General features: G+C 40.4%; 1 protein-coding gene across 5 annotated transcripts in view; it reads right to left on the reverse strand.

The window, feature by feature from the left end:
• The window catches only part of ZNF827 (zinc finger protein 827), a 115,847-nt gene that overhangs the window by 71,733 nt on the left and 23,109 nt on the right, over window positions 1–21,005 (reverse strand). For 4 of the 5 annotated variants that reach the window (XR_011324154.1, XR_011324152.1, XR_011324151.1 and 1 more), the window contains exons 2-3: window positions 13,517–14,527; window positions 8,495–8,667 (exon numbers count right to left, since the gene is read on the reverse strand). Coding sequence is in view for 2 of the 5 variants with exons in the window: in XM_069780160.1 (XP_069636261.1) it covers window positions 8,495–8,667; window positions 13,517–14,527 (1,184 nt within the window). In the remaining 3 variants the exon portion in view is untranslated. The remainder of the gene's footprint in view (window positions 1–8,494; window positions 8,668–13,516; window positions 14,528–21,005) is intronic. The other variant, XM_069780166.1, reaches the window with a different exon arrangement.

Below are 21,005 nucleotides of genomic sequence, written 5' to 3' on the forward strand. Positions count from 1 at the left end.
GATGTACTAATGGTAGCAAGCACTCTCACCATGGCAACTTTACCTCCTACACCCACTGAGATTCTGTATGCCAGGGTTTCTCTCCAGGATCCCCTTCAATCAACATTTCCCTGCCCACATATTTAACCACTTCTTCTAGAGGCCCCTTATCACAATCATCAATATGATGCCTTCTGAAGGCTGCCACTGCTGCAGTCAGGTGGCAAAGTCTGTGTGGGAGCCCACCTTCTCTCCCCAGGAGTATGGCATGCCACCCCTGCAATATCTTTTGAGAATGGATAAGAATAGGGGGGACTGATTCATCTGATTTGGATTTTTCTCCTGCCCAAAGACAATAGCAGCATCACCAATGGATTTGTCATAAAATAAAGTATGTTTATAACTTGCAGCAAAGGAATGACAGAACTCAAACCCAAAATTTAGAGTTTTGAAAGAAAGAATTCCAAATCTACAAAAAAACCCCATATGAAACCACATCAAGCCGAATATTAGCCCCCAATGTCCTGGGTCCAGTCCCACCATAAGATTTTTTTTTTTTTTTTAATTCCCCAAAACAAATAGTAATATTTAATTAAAAATTTGAACACTATTAGAAATAGAAGCTAAGAATTAAAGTATTTTAGAAGAAAACCTATTCCTTATTTTCTCATTCGAAAGCAGCTAAAAGAGCCAAGAATTGCCGTTCTACACTACTCAGAGGGAAAAGTCAAGGTAGCAACTACTTGCTGCAGAATAAGAAACAAGAAACCCTGTAGAGCTACACAGAAAGCCACAGGGGAGATCCAGGTCACACAATGTTACAGTCCAAAAAGCTGCCTTCTCCCTCCACGAGACAGAGAGCGGCTCTTACACTGTGCTAATGCTACCCAAACCATCACATGTCCTCTTTAGACTCAACTAAGCTGTTTCTGCAAGAACGACAGGCAGGAGACAAGAAGAGGGCAGCTGACAAGTTTCCTCCAAAGTCCTAGTCTGAGCCCAGTTGCTGCCAGATTTGGATCTCTCTGAATTACACTACAACAAACCACAGTGCGCAACCTGCTCATAGATAATGGTTCTTTCAAATTCCTATAAAAATACTGTTTGACTTATGTCAGAAACATTTAAGGACTTCTGCCTTCTGAGTTTATTTCACATAACTGTGGATATTCTGCTTGGCTGTGCAAAGTACTTGTATCATCTTTATTTTAACCCTACAGTCTTCCCAGTCTCAAACAATATTTCATGGTTCTACAGTTTTTTCAGTGTGTGCTTGATGATGTATGCAATAATTTTCAAGAGAACTATACACTCCTTACAAACTTTAGGCCTAGTTTGAGGACTCGGGTACAAATTATCTATTGGTCAAATTTATTTTTTTTTTTATTTGTGTCTTTCAGTTTCTCTTGCTGCCTCCTCATTCTCACAGTACAAGAAAGAAAAGAAGAGGCCATTCAATTTATCATCTCTATCACATGCGTTATTTTGATCACACCTCCTTTCTATACCTGGCAGTACCATTCTTTTCAGCTTCTTTCTTCAAAAGGAGTTCTTGCCATCCCACTAATCATTTTCATTGCCAGCTTTTAAAATCCCTTCTATTTCTGATACGTCTTTTTGATGCAGTGACCAGAAATGAATATCGTAAGTGACAGCATACCATATGTTAGTAATAGCATTGTAATATTTTCAATGTTGTTTCTGTTTTATTCTACGTTCAGATATCTAATGTACTTTAACAACTGCTGCGCATGCCAAGAAAAGGTTTTCATTGAACTATCTACAACGATACCCAGATATTTTCCCTGAGTAGTTACAGTTCATTATATCAGACAGCAAGGTGCAGTTTCCAAGGTGCAGTCCCTTGTATTTGTCAACAATAACTTCATTTGCCCCCTTGTTTATCTGTCAGCCAGCCTCTTTTTATTCCCTTTCAAGCTTTGCCTTTTCTAATCTTGATTCATGCACATAAGGTTGCATCGTCTACGATTCTCTTACCCACAGTCATCATTTTGTGCAGATCACATTTGCTAAAATATGCACAATTCCACTCTTAGTAATGGAACACCCCTCTGTTAGCCTTTTGTCATGCTTAAAATTGCTAATTCCTTCCTACCCTTTGTTTTACTGTCTCTTGGTGAATTTCTAATTTGCCATAGTACATCACATTGCTTAATTTATTTGGCAGCTTCTCAGTGAGAAGCTTTGCCAAAGGCTTTTTTAAAGACCAAATAAATTTCAACTGATTCTTAAGTCCATGATTTTCCTGACATGCTCAAAACATCTTAGCAGAAGAACACATGATTTTCTTTTACAGAAACCACATGTCCCTATCATATCGCATAATTCGTATCATTGTAATTTTTTGTTACGTTTTTTGTTGACATACTAACATTTCTAGTATCATAAGCAGTTTCTTAAATCATCTCTTCACATTTAAAAGCAACATCCCTGCTGATTTACCAGCCAATTTAAGTCATGGGAAGTACACACTGGCCCGTACAGATGTACCACACTTACAAATACATGAGATCCCACCTAACAGGGTACAATGCAGAGTAGGGGTGAGGGAAACAGTTACACAGGCACATCCTGCCATTTTGTAGTACTAGTGAAGTAGATCTTTTCCTTTCCTCTTCCGTAAAGTTAGGGTAATGCTCTGCACAGGCTCTCCCTTCTAGTTATGAGGCACAGGAAGGGAAGGATTGGTATTCACCTTTCTTTTGTGGGACTTAACAGGGTTTTTTGATTATTATTTTTTAAACACTCAGAATAAGAGGAAATGTTCTTTCTGAGAACCTTCATCCCTAAACAAAATCAGAACATATGGGGCTTGGGGTGCTGAATCCATTCGCTGCTATATTTGTTTGCTTCTAGCTACTCAACTCTTTACTTACTTTCTGTAACCTAACTATCACTTTTTTCTTTGCCTGCTATAGGTTTGGTTTTTTTTTCCCCACCAACTTTCAAGTGGATTAACCTACAAGAAACCCAGAGAGGGACTTGTTACAAGTGCATGTAGTAATAGGACAAGGGGTAATAGCTTTAAACTGAAAGAGGGTAGATTTAGATTAGATGTAAGGAAGAAGTTCTTCACTGTGAGGGTGGTGAGGCACTGGAACAGGTTGCCCAGAGAGGCTGTGGATGCCCCATCCCTGGAAGTGTTCCAGGCCAGCCTGGATGGGGCTTTGAGCCTGGTCTAGTGGAAGGTGTCCCTGCCAATGGCAGGGGGGTTTGAACTAGATGATCTTTAAGGCCCCTTCCAACCCAAACCATTCTACGATTCTATGATTTCCATGAGGGGGATCTGTTTAAAGCAATTACCACAATCAACAACTACTACAACCTAGCCATTTAGCCATACCTCCCTACCCACTGTTTTTTTCTGGGTTTTGTTTTCATTTGTTTTTTGGTTTTTCTTTTTTTTTTTTTTTTTTAAATTCCTTTTACTAAAATGCCATCTTCTGCTACTACCTTTAAGTAAAATTGAGAAGTCTCCATTTTGCATCTATCATGTGCTCTCTGCTTTTTCATTTCATGCTTTTTTCTGGCAAGTTCCCTCATTTTTTTAAAAATATTGCACTTTCAAAAGTTTAGTGCTATGGTGCTAGTTTTGATATGATCCTTCCCCTCAGGACACATACATTATTTATATAGCATTTTCTTTTTGAAACTATTTCCTTGCTTTGCTTGAAAGCAAAGGAAAAAAAAAAAAGCCTCTCTGCAGGGCTGGACTGGACTAGGTGTTAAAAAAAAATAATTTTTTTTTCTTTTTTTAAGATTTAAGGTGTCAATGCATATCCCATCTTATCCTTATCTCACATGCGAAAAGTGACAAGATTAAAAGGCAGATATTTGAAGTCACTTGTGGTACCTGTCTGAGACTCAGGACACAGATTTCACTTGTTGAAAAGCTGTGCAAGTTTGCATTACCTCCCCTTGGCTGAGGGAAAGTAATGGAATCACAGGCGCCCCCAGGGCTCTTTAAAGTTAGCTTAAACCAAACTAAGCAAAAATCCCTCCCATAAAACACAGTCAACCTCCTTCTCCCAATATGGTGAAGATGCTTTAAAATAACCTGTCCTATACTTCACCAAAATGGATTAGGAATGCATATTCAGTTGTCTGACCCTAGCTGAGGAAGAAAGAGGGAAAAGCAAATCATTAAGGGGTAGTGAGCACCTGGCTACATTCTTCAGGGCCTTTCCTTATTCCCACTACCATGTAATTAATAGCCTCTCCCTAATCAGGAGATTGATTATAACCCTCTTCATATTACACACGAACATTAATCTGAGATCTCACTACATGGTCCCTTTCATAAGCAACAGAAGCAGGAAGACCCCGTAGTTGAGCATCACACGACCTGCTTGCCATTGCATCTAGCTTTTCTGTTAAGCTTAATCTTCCCTTTCCTCATTTTCTGTCATACCATCACGCTTCAGCACATGTTCAAAATGCCAAACTTCTTTTCCACTGCTAGAAGAGCTGGCTCACCCATTTCTGCCTTAAGTCTATATAGCAGCACAAGGAACATTTATAGATATTATTTTTGGCCATATGCTCCTCTTCCTCATTCCCCCTTCCAAGTGCTCAGGCTAATATCCTGTTGCTTTCTTGGAACATATCTGTATGATCTCACAGCCTATCTGTCCACCAATTGCTGAGGAAGATAAGTGCATGATGCAAAGACACCAATTGGCCAAAGTGTGACTGATGCTTTTGGTATTACTCTGAGGTAAATTTAATCCCTACTTCCCTACCAGGAAAAACAGAAAAGCCTGAACACATCTTGCTGAATTACACTACCCCCTTCCATTGCTTTCTGCAGAAGTAGTACATAAGATTCTGTCTCTCTCAAGAGAAGAAAACAACATATTCCAACTGAATCTATGTTTAGATAAACAGAGAAGACTCAAGCACAATCCTTGCTGCCTGCTTGGACAAGACACCTCTCTCAGTTACCCATTCATTTTGCCCAGCTCCGTTTTCAGTATTCTCAGCAACCCTGGAAACCATACTATAATACCAGAATCAAGTCCCGAGATGCTACCTCCAGATTCCTGGGAATAAGGAACAAAACTTGTGGTTATGCACGTACTATAATTTGTCTCCAAACCAGACTAATAAAATTCCTTACTGTTGTCTATTTTAGGATTTTTCTAAGGTGCCTACCACTGTGGTATCTAAATGCAATATAACAATTATAGGTAACACTGTGTGCCTTAAAAGACAGTCCACTCAGCCTCCCTTGTTCATTGTGTGTCTGTGTGGAAACTTTCTTTCTGCTTCCCTTCTTGCCTTTCACTTCCTCGCCTCCAGCTGGGAGTTGGTCCTGGCAAAGTACCCTTACTGGAAGAACGCTTCATCAACATGGTGAGTAGCACATATAGATCTGAATATGGGTCAGGGCTGGAATCAGTCCAACTCTGTATTAAGATTTTCTCTATCAGGGGACAAGACACCAAAAATGCTGGCAATGTGGTATTCTGGGTCAATCAGTTTGACATGTTATAATTACCACAAAATTACACAGTATTTATATTATAAAGTTATTATTCATGAACCTAAAGATATACACAATAAGGAAGGCCCATATGGACACACACAAACCACTCCTGGAAATTAAATCTCTAAATAACCAGTTTCAATGGAAAATGCCTACAGGAACCTAGTAAAAAGATGAGGTGCTTCAGCTCATGGCTACGCTGCCTAGGAGGAAACAAAGACAACACTATTGGATTTTGAGGACTGCAGCCGGACAAAAGATCTCAACAGGTTTTGCCCATCATCCTTATCAATAAACATAAAACCTGAAAAACAAAGAGCAGCATAAAGGAAAAAAGCTTGGCTTGTGATAGCATCCTAGAATAAAAATTGGCTTACAATGAATGACAAACAGCAGCCTAATACCCTAATTTTGAGTAGCCTTTTTGGATTTGAAAAATGTGTCTTCACCTGTAGCCGCAGTTGACTCGTGGGGAGGGAGAAAGGGGTGGAGAGCTAGAGGCAGCTCTACCTTTGTAGGTTGCCTGCCAGGAAGGAGATAAGGCCAGGTAGCTCCCAAAGGATCCTAGGACAACAAAGAGAACTGAAACATCCGACAGGCATAACCAGAACACTGCATCCTAAGTAGCTCCCAGCTGTGCTATACTATTTCTGATGTGTATTCATTCCATTTTGAACACTGTTAGCTTACAGATGTGTCAGTTATTATAATCTCATACTTATTTACATACAGATTTAAAAGCAGCATTTTTTATAATGACAAAAGAAATCTGATATTTTTTATTTTTAATCTTGTTATCAATTTATATTTCCACCAAACAATTCAAATTATGTCTGACACTGTTGGACGCATGACTAACATGCCCCTACCTCATTCACCTGCTTCAATTTTGATGTGATAGAAAATACTTTTACAAATGGCCCACTCAATTGAGAAAAGTCTATGAAACCCACTGAAACTAAGGTAAAACATTATCTTTCAGATTCTCGTGCTTGTGATTCTTTACATCCATAAGAGTATAACAAGGACAAAAGACCAAATACAGGCCATCTAGTTTTGTAAGACAATTGCCTTCATCTTAAACAGGGAGCAGTTTTACCAGCAAGGCCATCATGAGCTGCATGACTGGACTGCACTGACTGAGGAGACTTCGGCTCTTATCTCCATAGTAAGGCTAACGGAGGCTGTAATCTCCTACATTGTGTCAAGCAGCTCCGGGCCTGACTCTGACCTCAATGATGTCTAACTGAGCATTACTTGGTAATAATTACTATATTACCAAATAATTAACACTACATGTTTGCACAAGGGGTCTGTTTTAAGATGACATGGGCACAGCTAACAAAGAGGTTTATGTTAGGTGGGGAGCAGAATAGCATGCAAGAGCTTCAGATAGCCATCAATTTGATAGCACACAGAGACAGTAAAGAAGTCCATAATTTTCTCCAACATCTTACTTGTGACCACTTATGGAAATCACCAAGCCAAAAAGGAAGGGATAGGCCCTCAACCTGCAAATAATAATTCCAAAAAGGCAAAAAAAGCAGAGAAAAAAAATTTCTTCAGGGAATAATAGGGATGCCCTTTACAAAGCAAGGGGCAACAACAGGTCTTTGCCAGGGAATAGCAAGCTTTTAGGTGATACACGCTTCTGTGCAGGCTATCAACAACCAAAACCAAAAAACCCTTCTTATCGTGCTGTGTTCCCATTCCTTCTACTCATCTTCTACTTGGGACAGCCATCTGTGCCCTCTAGTTAACATGGAACACCAAGTCCTAAAAGAAAGAGCCACAAACACCAAACCTACTTGTACCTGATAAGGATTAGCATGATACACCAAAGATGCCTGGGAATAGTGCATTGATCCACAGTAGGAGCATTAAGGGATGAGCCTTCAGACTTTAGGGGGATGATTTCAGACCTAGCAAAGACCTGAAACACAGCAAGATCTGCTGTTGTGATCAGTGGAATCATATGAATCATTTACACTGAAGTGAATAGTTACTTGGGTGTAAGCAAGGTTAGACTCCTGTCTAATGATCTCAGATTCTGCAATAGCATATATAAAAGCTGAACAGGCATTTCTGTCCCCCTCCGCACCAGTCTGGTACTCTGTTACACAGATTTGTCTAAAAAAGACAAAATACTAACTATATTAAAACATTTCACTGTTATTATAAAACTCAACTGCATTAACAAGGGAAACTTTTTGCACTTTAGCTTCTTCATCCATTTTTACTTCACCAAGCATGTTCTACAGCTTGCAAGACCAGGCACGTTGTATGTTGCAACCATGCAGTACTTCAGCTAAGCAGACAGAGAGTTTCTTTACATTTTTATATTTTTCTGTATCAACACAGATGTTGCTTCCTTCAAAAGGTCGTCTTCAGTTCGAGCCTAAAACTTAGGCTGAGTTAAAAGCACGCTTTAAACGTAATGGAAACACTTGAAAACAAAACAAAACAATATAGTACAATATGTCCTTCATTTTTGTTTGGATGCTTCACTGCTGAAGTGCCTGCAGTTAAAAGCTACAGCAAGAAAAAGTTAAAACTGCAAGCCAGTCTGTAGAAAGTAATGGAGAGATCCCCTGCTAGTGCTGGCCAGGTTGGTATGCTCACTTAGTGTCACGCAATGGCATGCAGAGATACTAGCTGGCATCCTGAAAAGCAGCACTGCTCTGTTTGCATGGTGTCACATCTCAGCTAACATCCCTGCTTCTGGTGGTTCCAGGTCCAGAACTAAATCAGTCACAGACAAATTGTGCTGCACCAAGTTGATGTAACCCAAGGCAGTTTCCATATTGCGTAAAATGGAAATGCAAGCAAAGGAAAAACAAGTTATTTCTTTCCCTTTTTATGGTCTCTTTATTTAAATAAAGGCATGATTAGTAGTACAACTAGGGAAATTTTGTTCTTGCAAATGCAAATGAAATAGGTTTGTTATACTATCGTTTTTTGATTGAGGATTCAAGTGTTTTGATTGTCAGTAAACACTTGCCTTACCTTCATGTGTGACTTGAGATTGTCCTTGCGTGCACAGCGAAATGGACAGAGTGGACACTGATGACTTTTCAAACCTGTATGAATCACCATGTGCCGTTTCCAGTAACTCTTCCTCTTGATAACCAAACCACAGATTGGACACTGGAAAGGTTTTCCTCCTTCTTCTTCTGAGGCTTAGCAGAAGGGGGAAGAAAAAGAGAGGATCCTTTACAGCCACTTGTTGAATACTTTCCCCTTGTAAATATACTCAAGATACCATTTTTCAATACTAGAAATTCATCTGCAAAGAGACACATCAGTTAAACAACAACATGTACCAGAAATTTCAGTTCCTCCTGCCTGCATATCCCTTTTCCCCTTAATCTGGTTATTCTCCCTCTAAGAAAGGTCACCATAATTTATAAAGGTTAATGTCCCAAACATCCTTTGGCTAATCAGTGGGGGATGCCACTCTGTCTCACCTGGTCCTAATGTTCCTTATAATTCAACTGAACTGAGATGGATGTCTCTTGTAATCATCACTTTGCAGCTTCATTTCCTACCAAAGGCCGGTTGTAGTAGGGTATGGAAAATATGCTTAACTGTTGAAAAATGATCCATTTCCAAATCTGATGGTTAGCCAGCAGGGGAGCAGGATATAAAGCATAGAACAATCCACAACTTAACTGAAAAGCATTCTGGTGTTGCATATCAGATATATTTAACTCCAGAAGTGAATGACATCAGAACCCCTGCTGTTGAAATTGTTTAGTTATGGCTCGAGCAGATGCTGCTGCAACTTCAGCCATCAGGGGTCTTCGCATCGTGGGTTTCCTTCTGCTCCTCTTGTTGCCAGGGCTTTAAATCTATTGCCTCCCTAAACGTTTGCACTCTGCTTTACTGCCCAATTCACCTAAGATAAGAAAAGGATTTGGTGGCATTTATCAGGCAAATATGGTTAGTCTACTGAGTGGGAAACCATCGCAAGGTTGAAGGAAAGAGGAATTCCTTGCTGCTGACTTTACACCACTAACCATCCATTCATCCTCTCACCACCATTTCCTCTGCCTATTATAAAGAAAGGCCTAGTATTACCATGGAATGGGAAGCCTGTTTCCTCACTGTAAAAAGAAAGACTATTTTCAAATATCCAGAGCTCAGCAATGTGCATCCTGCTATTTAGAAATTCTCTCAGAATATTTAATCTCATTATTATCAGTTATTTCCTACTGATAAGGATATAGCAAACATCAAATTCCCTTGATGAGGAACTAAGTGATAAAAACCTCCAGAAAGATTTGTCATATCCTAAAATGTAATTCTTGCTATTAGGTAGAAAACAAAAATACTGTAATTCAACTGATTAGGTAGTCATTATGTAGGTACAAAAAAGGACATATTGTCAAAGCATGCACTTCTGCAAGTTCAGAAATTCTCCTCGTGAAATATTCTATCACACTCAACTTACTATCTAATTGTTCCCCTCTCTGCACCGCTAAAGAATAAGCCAAAACCAATGCTATCATTGCTTGTGTTTCAGTTTTTAAGTATCTTTACTTACTTCTTCACCAAACACAGGAGAAAGATGGACCACAGAAAAAAATACATTGGTAGCATTTTTACCTATCATTTCTTTTCCTTCTATCATATCTTTTCTCCAGCCTCTGGTTATCATCACAAAGGATCCAGAAAAGAAACGTGTAACAAGCTATTACCTGTTTTCCACCCCATTAAAAAATAAATTTGCAAACAAGATGGATGAACAGTAATTTAGCACATTACAAAATATGCAAAGAACTGTACTGCATGCATATGACTTCCCCAATAACAATGACAATTAATGGTACACAGGAATGATGTCGATGCTCTTCAAAGCTGAACCATGTTAGCTCTTCACTATACGACGTAAACCTCAGCGTGAGAAAGAAAGTTGTGGGCTTCAGCTTTCCTTCATTTATACTGACGTCTATTTTATGTCAAACGGTGTCAATTAGCTGGAAAGAGCAACTCCAGTGAGGAGAGTATTAGCCAGTGCTTTCCAAAGAAGCTTCAGGAACAAAACTGCAAGCATCACAGGCAAAAAGTTACATCAAACAAGCATTCAGTCGGTAGAAGAAGGGTCTGCCACCCACTCTTTCAAAAACAACATCAGAACTTTAACAGAGATTCCAGGCTTCCTTTTAGATTTCATCCCAAACACGTGAGCATTTTATAAAATTGGCAATATTAACAGATGGATAGAAAATTTAGTCTTCTCTGTACCACTTTACTATAATCTATGCAAGTAATGATTAGGTCCACCAAGCCTGACATGCAGTTTCAGAGGCGACTACACTCTGATAAGCCATAGCTCCAGCTTCTTGCCCGAAATAATTCTGAGCAAATAGCTCAACATGGTGGACAAAAGAGCAGCAGGCATACTCTTGTTATTAACTTATTCCTCTTTAAATAGCCTCTATCTTTGCTGTTTCTTACTTGTTGACATCTAATTAATCTCACTGAGTATTGATCTCATAATCAAAGCTACATGTTGCTGGTGGGCAAGTGAATCAGATTCGTAACAACAAAGCAAACTCACCAGTGCCTTAAAAGTTCAAAGTATGAGAGGGGAAAAAAACACCTCTCAAGCTACGTCTACTGGGAAAAGATGTCTCTCTCTGGGAACAAGACAAAAAACCCCATGTCTTGAGGAGCAATCAGACAGACACAAAAAGATAAAACATTATAAAATGAAATACTATTTTTTGCTTTTAGTGCCATAAGGTCATAGGTGCAAAAGGAATCAGGAACGTGTGACATTTATTTTCATGGCAAATATACACACAGCTGCCCTTCTCAACTTTTACAGAAGTGAAGTCTTCAATCAAAGGTCACTAAACAGTGACCTCTTTTTGTAAGCTGCATTTCTCTATGGCTGAAGGAATCAAGGAGTCTGGCTTTCCATAATCAACATCCAGATATGCTAACCAACAGCTTGCTTTTTATTTTCAGTCAGTTAATTATTTAGAGAAGGAAAAAAACTTAATAGCATATCAGAAAATGGACTTAGAGAACTTTTGTTATGAACATTACACCATGAAGTTTGCTTGGATGCCAACTGGCATTGGCCCAGTGCGTATGAACTGAAAGGAAACACCCTTCCTCTTGGGATACTAGTCCCATATATTATAAAAAATGAATAGTTGTTCCTTGGTTACCAAGGACCTGAGGCAGTCAGTCCCCATTGTTATCTTTTAGCAGCACAGTATGCTTGAGCCTTCAGCAAAGAGAATAGTTGCTAGGAATTTTGCTGCATCAGAGCTAGTTTATAAATTGCCACTACTACCAGCACACTTGTGGTACTGGTACTGTGTGTGGTACTATACACACTTGTGTGCTGGTACAGAGCACTCCCCTAGTATAAACTGCACAGAGAAATCCCACAGTTTGTTGGTCAAACACAGAACCTGGATTTTACTACAACCATTTACTTTTCCCCAGTAAAAACTTATGATGTGAACAGCTTTTTCTCCAGCAGGAAGTAAACGAATAACTTCAAATAAATTTTAACCTTACTCCTTTTCTATACATTGCTGCCTTTCTCACATGAAGGCCAGTCTTCACAGGGAAAGTTACATTAAATTAATGCCCACAGTCACACTGGTGTAGCCAGTGTCGGTACTCCTATTCCCACACAAAAGGACCTCTTCTTGGTTTAGCATATATTACTCCAAAAAGGACTTCATCTAAACCAATGAAAACCTTAGGCCAGACCCATCCCAAGAATAGTTTGCCACTTTAATTGCCTTGGCAAAACACACCAGCAAAGCATTTGTAGCACACACGTAACTCAGAGCAAAAAACTGGTACCAGCTGCACCACATCACGTCCCTCCCCCTCCTCTTCCAGAGAGGAATAAGCATTGCTCTCCATCCAATAGCTCCTACCCTGCGAGTTTTTACCAAGAGCTGCACAGCGACAGATCAGACCACATAATATCCCTAAACAAAAAGGTTAGGTCAGAAAGAAGACAGTGCAATTATACAACGTCCGTGTCAGGCTTCATGTCTGTACACTGGCTTGCTACACCTGTACAATCAAGCTAGTATTCCTGATAAAACTCAGCCTGATAAAGCTCTAATATACTGAACCACTTTGTGCATCTTGTGAAGATAGCTGACATGCTGCTTCCCCCTCTGCAGCAGAATACTACTCCAGGGAGAACACTGACGACACCCGAAGATGTACATTCTACCAGAAATATGAATCCATGATGTGAACTTTTTATAGAAAGAGATGAAAGAAACCTTATTTTTCCTTATTTTGAAGATGGATCATTTAAATTTCCCTGTATAGCTTGCCAGTTCTTGAAAGCTTTTGGTACCAAGACTGTTTCTTCTTATTCCCTATAAGCCTGATTCCTTGACTGCCAACAGCTGGAACTGGTGGAGGGAAATCAGAAGTGTAAAATTGTTCTTGCTGAGCAAATTAGAGAAATGCAGTTCACTTTTTTTTTTTTTAAACGACAAAGGACTGTAAAATACCTAACTGCTGCAAAAAAATTTTAATGAAAAGTGGCAACATAATAATATACTCTGGTAAATTAGGACAGGGTAGTAAGCGATTATACAAAAGTCCATTTGTGACAGAGACAGCAGGAGGGAGAATTCTCCCTTGTCCAATATTTCAAAAGCACTAGTTTTGTACATGCTCACTGATACTGTGAGCTCCCTAACAGGGATTCTTTGATATCCTCCATTAAATATTTTTTGTAGACTTATTCTGAACTTGGTAAGAGAGGGAAATACCATTGTATGGAATAATAATAATAATTAAAAAAAAGTACTGAACTGTACACTCCTATCTTTCAAATATGGAAACATCTGTGACAGTTTGGTCTTCAAGTGGTATTTCAAAAAGCTTTGCTATTGTTTACCTAAAGTACCTATTTCTTATTCTCATAATACATGGAATCAAACCAAATCCAGACCCATTCAAGAGATGTTATATAAGCCTATAGCAAAACAAACACATTCCACTTAGTGGCTCAAACTGTATCCATACCTGTACTAGTGGGTTTGGACGCTCTTCCCTTAGGGACTGGTAGTAACAATAATTCCAAAGACTGTGGTGGAGTTGCTTTCTCTTGCTTCATGTCTGAAAGCTGCAGGGGATCCTCAGCAACCAGTGACGACTTCTTCTCAGCCAAGAGGGTGCCTGCAGCCCTTGCAGCAACCTCCTTGAGAAGGGCAGCCGAAGAGGTCATGGAAGCCAGAGAAAGGAAAGAACTAGCTGGAGGCGGGTGCTCCTGCCCAGGAGTCATGCTTCTTTCACTCACTTTTTTAGATAAAGCTGCCAATGTGGAGCTGGCTGACTGAGAACTAAAAGGTGAGGAAAAGGATTCAAATCTTATAGTGTCTTCAGTCCTTGAAAGAGATTTGTCCTGCAGAACGGCATTGGCTGCAGCTTTCAGTTTCAGGATAGCTGAATCCGGGGACAAACCACAGGTGGTGGTTGAGTTTGGCAACCACTTACCTTGATTCCATATAAAGTGACTACTTGCATTGTATTGGTCACTTTGATCCTGTTTCTCGGCAAGCTTTCTGGCAAGAACACTTAGCTGCTGGGCATGATGAGCAGGTGGAGAGAAGGAGAGATTTGAGCCAAGATTTACAGGGGACTCGACTCTGCCATTGACTGTAACAGCAGCATCCAGCTTGAGGGAGCCAGCCTCCAGTAGCCGCCTCAGGTTACTACTCAGTGGCTTATTTGGACCAGGAGGTTCTTCTTCACACAGAGATGACACATCAGGAGAAACGTGCTCTTTGCTCTGTAATGTGTCTCTTAGTGCCTCAGTTTCAATGGATCCCAGCTCTGCTGCGTTGCTGCTAGGAGTTGCACTTCCCAAAGAAGTGTCTGGGGAAGTGGACTGCTCTTGGATTCTGTCCTCAAGAGACAACTTAAAGTTCTCCTGGACTTCTCCATATGATGCTTCTGAAGGAGTTTCCGAAGAATTTCCAAACCAGCGTTCTTCTTCACTGAGTTCACCTTCCACTTCTTCTTGTCTGGTACCATCTGTGTGGAACCAAGAACAGCAGTATTATTCCCAAATCTGCATAAGATAACTTTTTAGAATTAAGTATGCCTGGCCTCTGCATGGATTGAGTGACCAGGAAAAAGTTTTTGGAAAATTAGTAAGTCTTTGAAGACAAAATCATGACAAGTCTGTCATCTTTCAGTCAGCATAACTAAAACAGCTACAATACAACTGCAACAATACAACTATACATAATATATATTCATATACTGCAAGTATTTCATTATCAGTATAGTCTGTACATCCTGCAAAATATTATGAACTCTGTGGTATAAAACAGGGATTTAACAGGCCCAGAAATTACTGGATACTTGTGTCTGTACAGGTAGCACAGTCGTGCCTTCAAAAGCAGATCAGGTGTGTGGCTACTCAAAGTAGTTTCTTCCAGTGACTTGAAATCTCAGCCCAATCCTGCAGTGACCCCTATCTAAAATAAAATAAAATTTGTACTGATAATACACAATTCATTCCTGAATAGCTGAAATGACTAATACATGAATGCCGGCTAAAGCTCTCCAACTATTTGGGAAAGGAGTATCATACACACAAAACTAATCTTTTGGGTTTTTTCTTCTTATGTAGACGCTACTTTCTTGTCATTTGCTTGTCACTCTTCATTAATGTTAAAGTTTTAAAGACCATCCTAAACGGAACTTAGTTTAGCCGAAAAGAAAGAAAGAAAAAAAAAAAAAAAAGAACAAAGTGTTGGTCTCAATGCAGTTATGTTTTCTCCTCCCCAGTAACTGCAACACATCTAGTCTCTCCTGAGACCTGAGAGCATTTAAAGCACTCTGACCCTGGACTGCTGCTCCTCCTGATAGGTATTCAGTGTCATACAGACATGACCAAGACTTTTCTTGCCAGTCAGAACATAGTTAAGAACAACAGCAATGCTAGAATTAAATTCACATTACCTTCTCTTGCCACATACCTCTCACATTTCTTGCTTTTAGACTAAATGTCCCAAGCTACAAAAGAATCTTTGTAATCATACAACAGCAAAACAAAAGGATTTAATATAACCCTTCAGTGACATTCTGGAAATAAGCCTGCATGTTACGTACTGTATCTATGATCACGTATTATTCCCAGATTCCTTATTTAATTCCAGAAAATTACAAAACTTGGAGAGAAGTTGATAACTAAAAACTTAGATGTATATTATTGCTTTGATCCAATAAATTTAAGGAGGAAAAGCCCAGCCAAATATACTGTGAGCGTAGAGATACCAACATAAACTCTGAAAGCAAAGATTTTTTTTTTTAATGTTATACAGAATATGAGCCATAGTCTCTCACAGTAAGTTCCTTTTACACAAATCCCTTTGGAAAAAAATTCACCAATGTTTTAAGAGCCCACAATAAAACCACTCAGTTAGCTTAGATTAGTAATTCAAGCAGAAGAGGGCTAGCATCTTTCCTACTCAAAACAAACAAAAGCCAAGCAAAACCCAAAGCACTTCCCTAAAATTACTTTGATATTATCCAAGTTAACATCACAGATGCAGCAAGATTAACAATAACATGCACAGAAAGGCCAACACCATGCACATTCAAATAAAGACGACAGATGCTAATCAGTTGAACCAGCACTTATGCAGGTTAAAAGAGAACTGAATTTATTCCCTTTTCACCCTGTGAACTTGAAAAAGTAACTTGTGTACCAAGACATGGGTGCACTCAGATGAGAGATCCATCAGCTCATCCCAGATGCAAGCAAGTTCTGGATTGGAAGCCAAAAAAGCATCTTAACAGCACTTTGCCTGAGCGGATACACCAAGAGCAGGGCACATCCTCTGGGACACAGCCTAGAGAGATGACGCCACTACACAGCTTCTGAGCCCGAGCTAGCCTGCATCCTACCACTTACATGTCTGCTTACATCTGTCTGTGTTAAAACAACCCCTCCTCTCCCCCACAGGCCCTACTCTTTCTGTGTCTCTACTCCCCATCCATAAATAGGGAAGGAGAATTGCATTTCACTTCACTCAGAAAGTCATCCAAAAATTACAGTTTGAGAGACATTTAAGTGTAAATGGTTACAAGAGGAAGTGGGTTTCTGTTTTAGAGACATCTCCAGCTTACTAAATCCCCCAACTTCTCTGTTCCTTGCCGTGTACCTCAACTTCTTAATGTTGATATGTTTCCTAGTTGCAACCAGCCTTTAGAATACCAGTTAAATAACACTGTTTTACAAATCTCTCAATCTTGTTCATCCTACTTGCACTGGAAATGAATTCTTCATTCTCACCTGCACCAGTTTTTGCTTCAACCATAAAAGTAATGTCCTGCATATATTTTCACTATCTATCCCTCCTCTCTAAAGCTGACATCTCAGAGAATGCTCACAGTAGCTGGGGAACAGGACACTGGTATTTGAAGTTGATGGTAAGGATGGGGGGAAAGGAACTACATCTGCTATGGTAGAGCTACAATACAACTTGCTTTGGCAGTAACACAACTACACTATCCCTGGAACGAAAAAAATAAGGTAGCAATAGCAGGAGAGATAGGAACAGGACGTGGACTGCCTTTCTTTTTCCAGACATGCATATCCTCCATTGGTCTTGCCTATATGAAGAACAACCACCCACATTTTAATGACAGGGAGCAGCAGGAGTGCAGTACTCTTCATTTAAAGGTTTGCTACCAAGTCCAGAATTTCCCTCCTCTTTGGGTAACGCAGTGAGAGCTCCCTCTCCTGTTTCTAATCTACCTGTAACCACTAAAGCACTCTCAAATCTCCAAGTGGTCTCCTTAACAAAGGGCCAATATCCTCTACAGCATCTCTATCCCAAAAGCCAGCTGGATTTTTTTTTTTTTTCCCACCAGTGCAGTTTCCTTCTGTACCCAGAAACCAGACCTCTAACTGCTGACACAGTTCTAATTTTCCTCTTCTCAGTAATTCCCTCAGTTGCTGCAGTACCAAGTCCACTGTATTTTAAGGCTGTAAGGTTAATGCTAAAAAAGCCAGCATCAATGTCTTATCATGAGCTCAGTCAAGCCTCCTTTTAAACACTAGTGAATTGGTTTAGAAGCATAACGGTGAAGCCTGGCAATTTCATTTCTAAGCAAAGTTGCCATTCAAGGCCTTCAGGGCAGGATTTTAATTCCCATTGACTTGTGAGCCTGTGAGTTTGAACAAGCTTGAGAACTCCAGGAGAAATCAGCCCAATCCACCAACTTTCCTTTGATTTCAAATTAAATAAAACTTTCCTTCAGAACTCAGAGGGTTGATGGGACACCCAGACCAGGCGTGTCTGAAACAGGAGCCAACCTCTATGCACCTGTCAAGAAACTTCAGCTGTTTTTCAGGTCTGTGGCAGAGGATTTGCATGACATGTTTTTCCCTTGTCTTGCAACACAGCTAAGGAGCTCCAGTGCAAAGTCCTTGAAAGCTAGCGATAGAAATGTAATACCACATTTAAACTTCTTCTCTCCACCGTAAACATACTATAGTTTGCTATTACAGAATTCCTTAAGCTGCTGGCATTTCATTTCTATTGCAGCCTGATACACTAAACATGTGTAAGAAAGCACACAGAAGTTGTAAAGCAGGAAAAGGTAACTTCAGAGTTAGGGGCAAATTCTCACTGACTTCATTTGGAACAAGGCCTGGCTGGGAATCTCACCAACTTTTACCAGGTAACTGCTCATCAGATTGCCCTTTCTCAACATGATTCAAGAGTCAAGACTTGTCAATGCTTCTCTTTCCCCATTTCCATAGCGGTTCTAGAAGGAGAACCACTTCCCAAACCATTTGCCACTGGCAGACCCAGGTGGAAGTTACAGGTGTCCTGTGTGCTTCAGGACTACCCCATCACACAGCATCCAGGAGCCTCACACAAGTAATTCCCACTCCTGTCAGCGATGACAAAAGGCACCAAAGTACTGCTCGGTGACTGCTGCCACTGATGTAGCCCAGTATCAAACAATCTCTGGCAAAGCCACAAATGTGTGCAGAAGCACTGTTTGAAGAAGTGCCAGTTTCCCTCGTTCACCCACTCATCTGCTTGTTTTCAAGTATGGAGAAGTTCTGTTTCCTCTTCAAGAGACCAGTTTGACAGACAAATCTTCGTGATCCCAAAGTATGTTATTTCACTTTGTGAGCATCTGCCCTTTTACTTAGAGCGGTTGATTAGAATTTGACCCTGATGTCAATAGAAATGTAAGTATCAACTTGCCCAAAGTACTTATATCTGAAAACTGAAAAAGACAAATGTGTTTGTTGATTTATACACTGAGCCACCCAATTCAAACTCTGGAAACTTTAACTGTACGCAACGTAATGTACACATGCCATTCCTGAAAGTGGCAAGTGTGATATGATCCACAGTTCCACTTTGTAGTACTTGGAGTGGAGAAATATTCATGTAGTGGGCTAGATCTAGAAACAGCCTGTGCAGCACACAGAAAAAGGGAAGAGTCTGCAAGTTATGGCACTGAGTGACAGACATGGGCAGTGAAAACCTGATTGAAAGAACACCATTTGGACCACCAGAGATTAACTGAGAAGAGGCTACAGCTAAGGAAACCACCCCAAAGGGACTGAATTTTCATGCTAAAAGGAACAAAATTTCACTTTAATCATTCAATGCAATGAGTAAATTAAAAGAACTTCAGTACAGAATTAACATTGCAAATCCATATGCTGCAGTGATATGAAACATATGGAAACTGTAATTATGGGATTACAGAATGAAAATTAAAACAAATATAAAAGTAGGTAGAAGTCAAGTAATTCAAAAGAAATGTGCACAGGGCAATTGCTGATGAAATAAATTAGGTAAGATTGCCCTAACTTCAGCAGTTACATTTCAAGAAAAATCTGGGAATCTACAGGACCAGGATTTAAAGGGACAGGAGAGCCAAACCTCATTTTTATTATCTTGATATCAAATATCTTGATCTATATAAGGACTTCAGATATGATCATTCAAGTTTGTGTAATCTAAATAAAGTTACAATTGCATTTGTTGGCTATTTGGCACCCAGGTCATCTTCCTAATTTGTTGCCCCAACAGCTTATCTTATTCCACCTCTAACGCCTATCATAAACCATTCTCTGTATTATCTTACACTAAACACTATACCTAGGCCTACTGAAAGAGCTAGGATTAAGTGATAGCTTTACACTAGAGAACTGAGGAGCTCTGCAAAGGTACCCAAAGAATTTAAAAGAATGCATTAAACTTAAATGAAGCAGTAAGACATCCATAAGGAGTTCTGAGGAAACACAGACTGAGTCAGATAAGCAATCAGTTTAAGGCCAAGTAAATAGGCAGATGCATCAAAAATAAGGCAGAGGCAACACCTGAGCAACCTAGAACTTAGCCTCATGTGACTTTTATCAAGAATAGCAAGAAAAGGGGAGTAGATGAAGAGAAGCAGCAGCTGACAGCTGAGAAGGCATGGACAACTGTAAAGGTATTTAACTAGTCATGGACAAGGAAGAGGTGAGATAGACAGTAAACTGGTGTGGTCATATTTGGCCTCCAGGATGGCTTCTCTTGTTATAGAATCATAGAATCATTTAGGTCAGAGAAGACCTTCAAGATCATCGAGTTCAACCATCATCCATGCCCACTAAACCACGTTCTCGAGTGCCTTGTCTACGTGCTCTTTGAATACCTCCAGGGATGGCGACTCAACCGCTTCCCTGGGCAGCCTATTCCAATGTCTGACAACCCTCTCAGTAAAGAAATTTTTCCTAATATCCAATCTAAATCTCCCTTGCTGCAACTTGAGGCCATTTCCTCTCGTCCTATCTCCAGCCACCTGACAGAAGAGACCAGCACCCACCTCACTACAACCCCCCTTCAGGTAGATGTAGAGAGCGATAAGGTCTCCCCTCAGCCTCCTCTTCTCCAGACTAAACTGACCCAGTTCCCTCGGCTGCTCCTCATAAGACTTATGCTCCAGGCCCCTCACCAACTTGGTTGCCCTTCTCTGGACAGGTTCCAGCAACTCAACGTCTTTCCTGTAGTGAGGGCCCCAAAACTGAACGCAGTACTCGAGGAGCAGCCTCACCAGTGCTGAGTACAGGGGGACAATCACCTCCCTGCTCCTGCTGGCCACACTATTTCTGGTACAGGCCAGGATGCCATTGGCCTTCTTGGCCACCTGGGCACACTGCTGGCTCGTATTCAGCCAGCTGTCAACCAGCACCCCCAGGTCTTTCTCTGCCGGGCAGCTTTCCAGCCGCTCTTCCCCAAGCCTGTAGCGCTGCATGGGGTTACTGTGACCCAAGTGCAGGACCCGGCACTCGGCCTTGTTGAACCTCATACAGTTGGCCTCAGCCCATTGATCCAGCCTGTCCTCTATAGAGCCTTCCTACCCTCAAGCAGATCGACCCTGCCTCCCAATTTGGTGTCATCTGCAGACTTGCTGAGGGTGCACTCAATCCCCTCATCCAAATCATTGATAAAGATATTAAACAGAACGGGGCCCAACACCG

This window comes from Haliaeetus albicilla, chromosome 1 (genome assembly GCF_947461875.1).
Source record: "Haliaeetus albicilla chromosome 1, bHalAlb1.1, whole genome shotgun sequence".
Classification (NCBI taxonomy): domain Eukaryota; kingdom Metazoa; phylum Chordata; class Aves; order Accipitriformes; family Accipitridae; genus Haliaeetus; species Haliaeetus albicilla.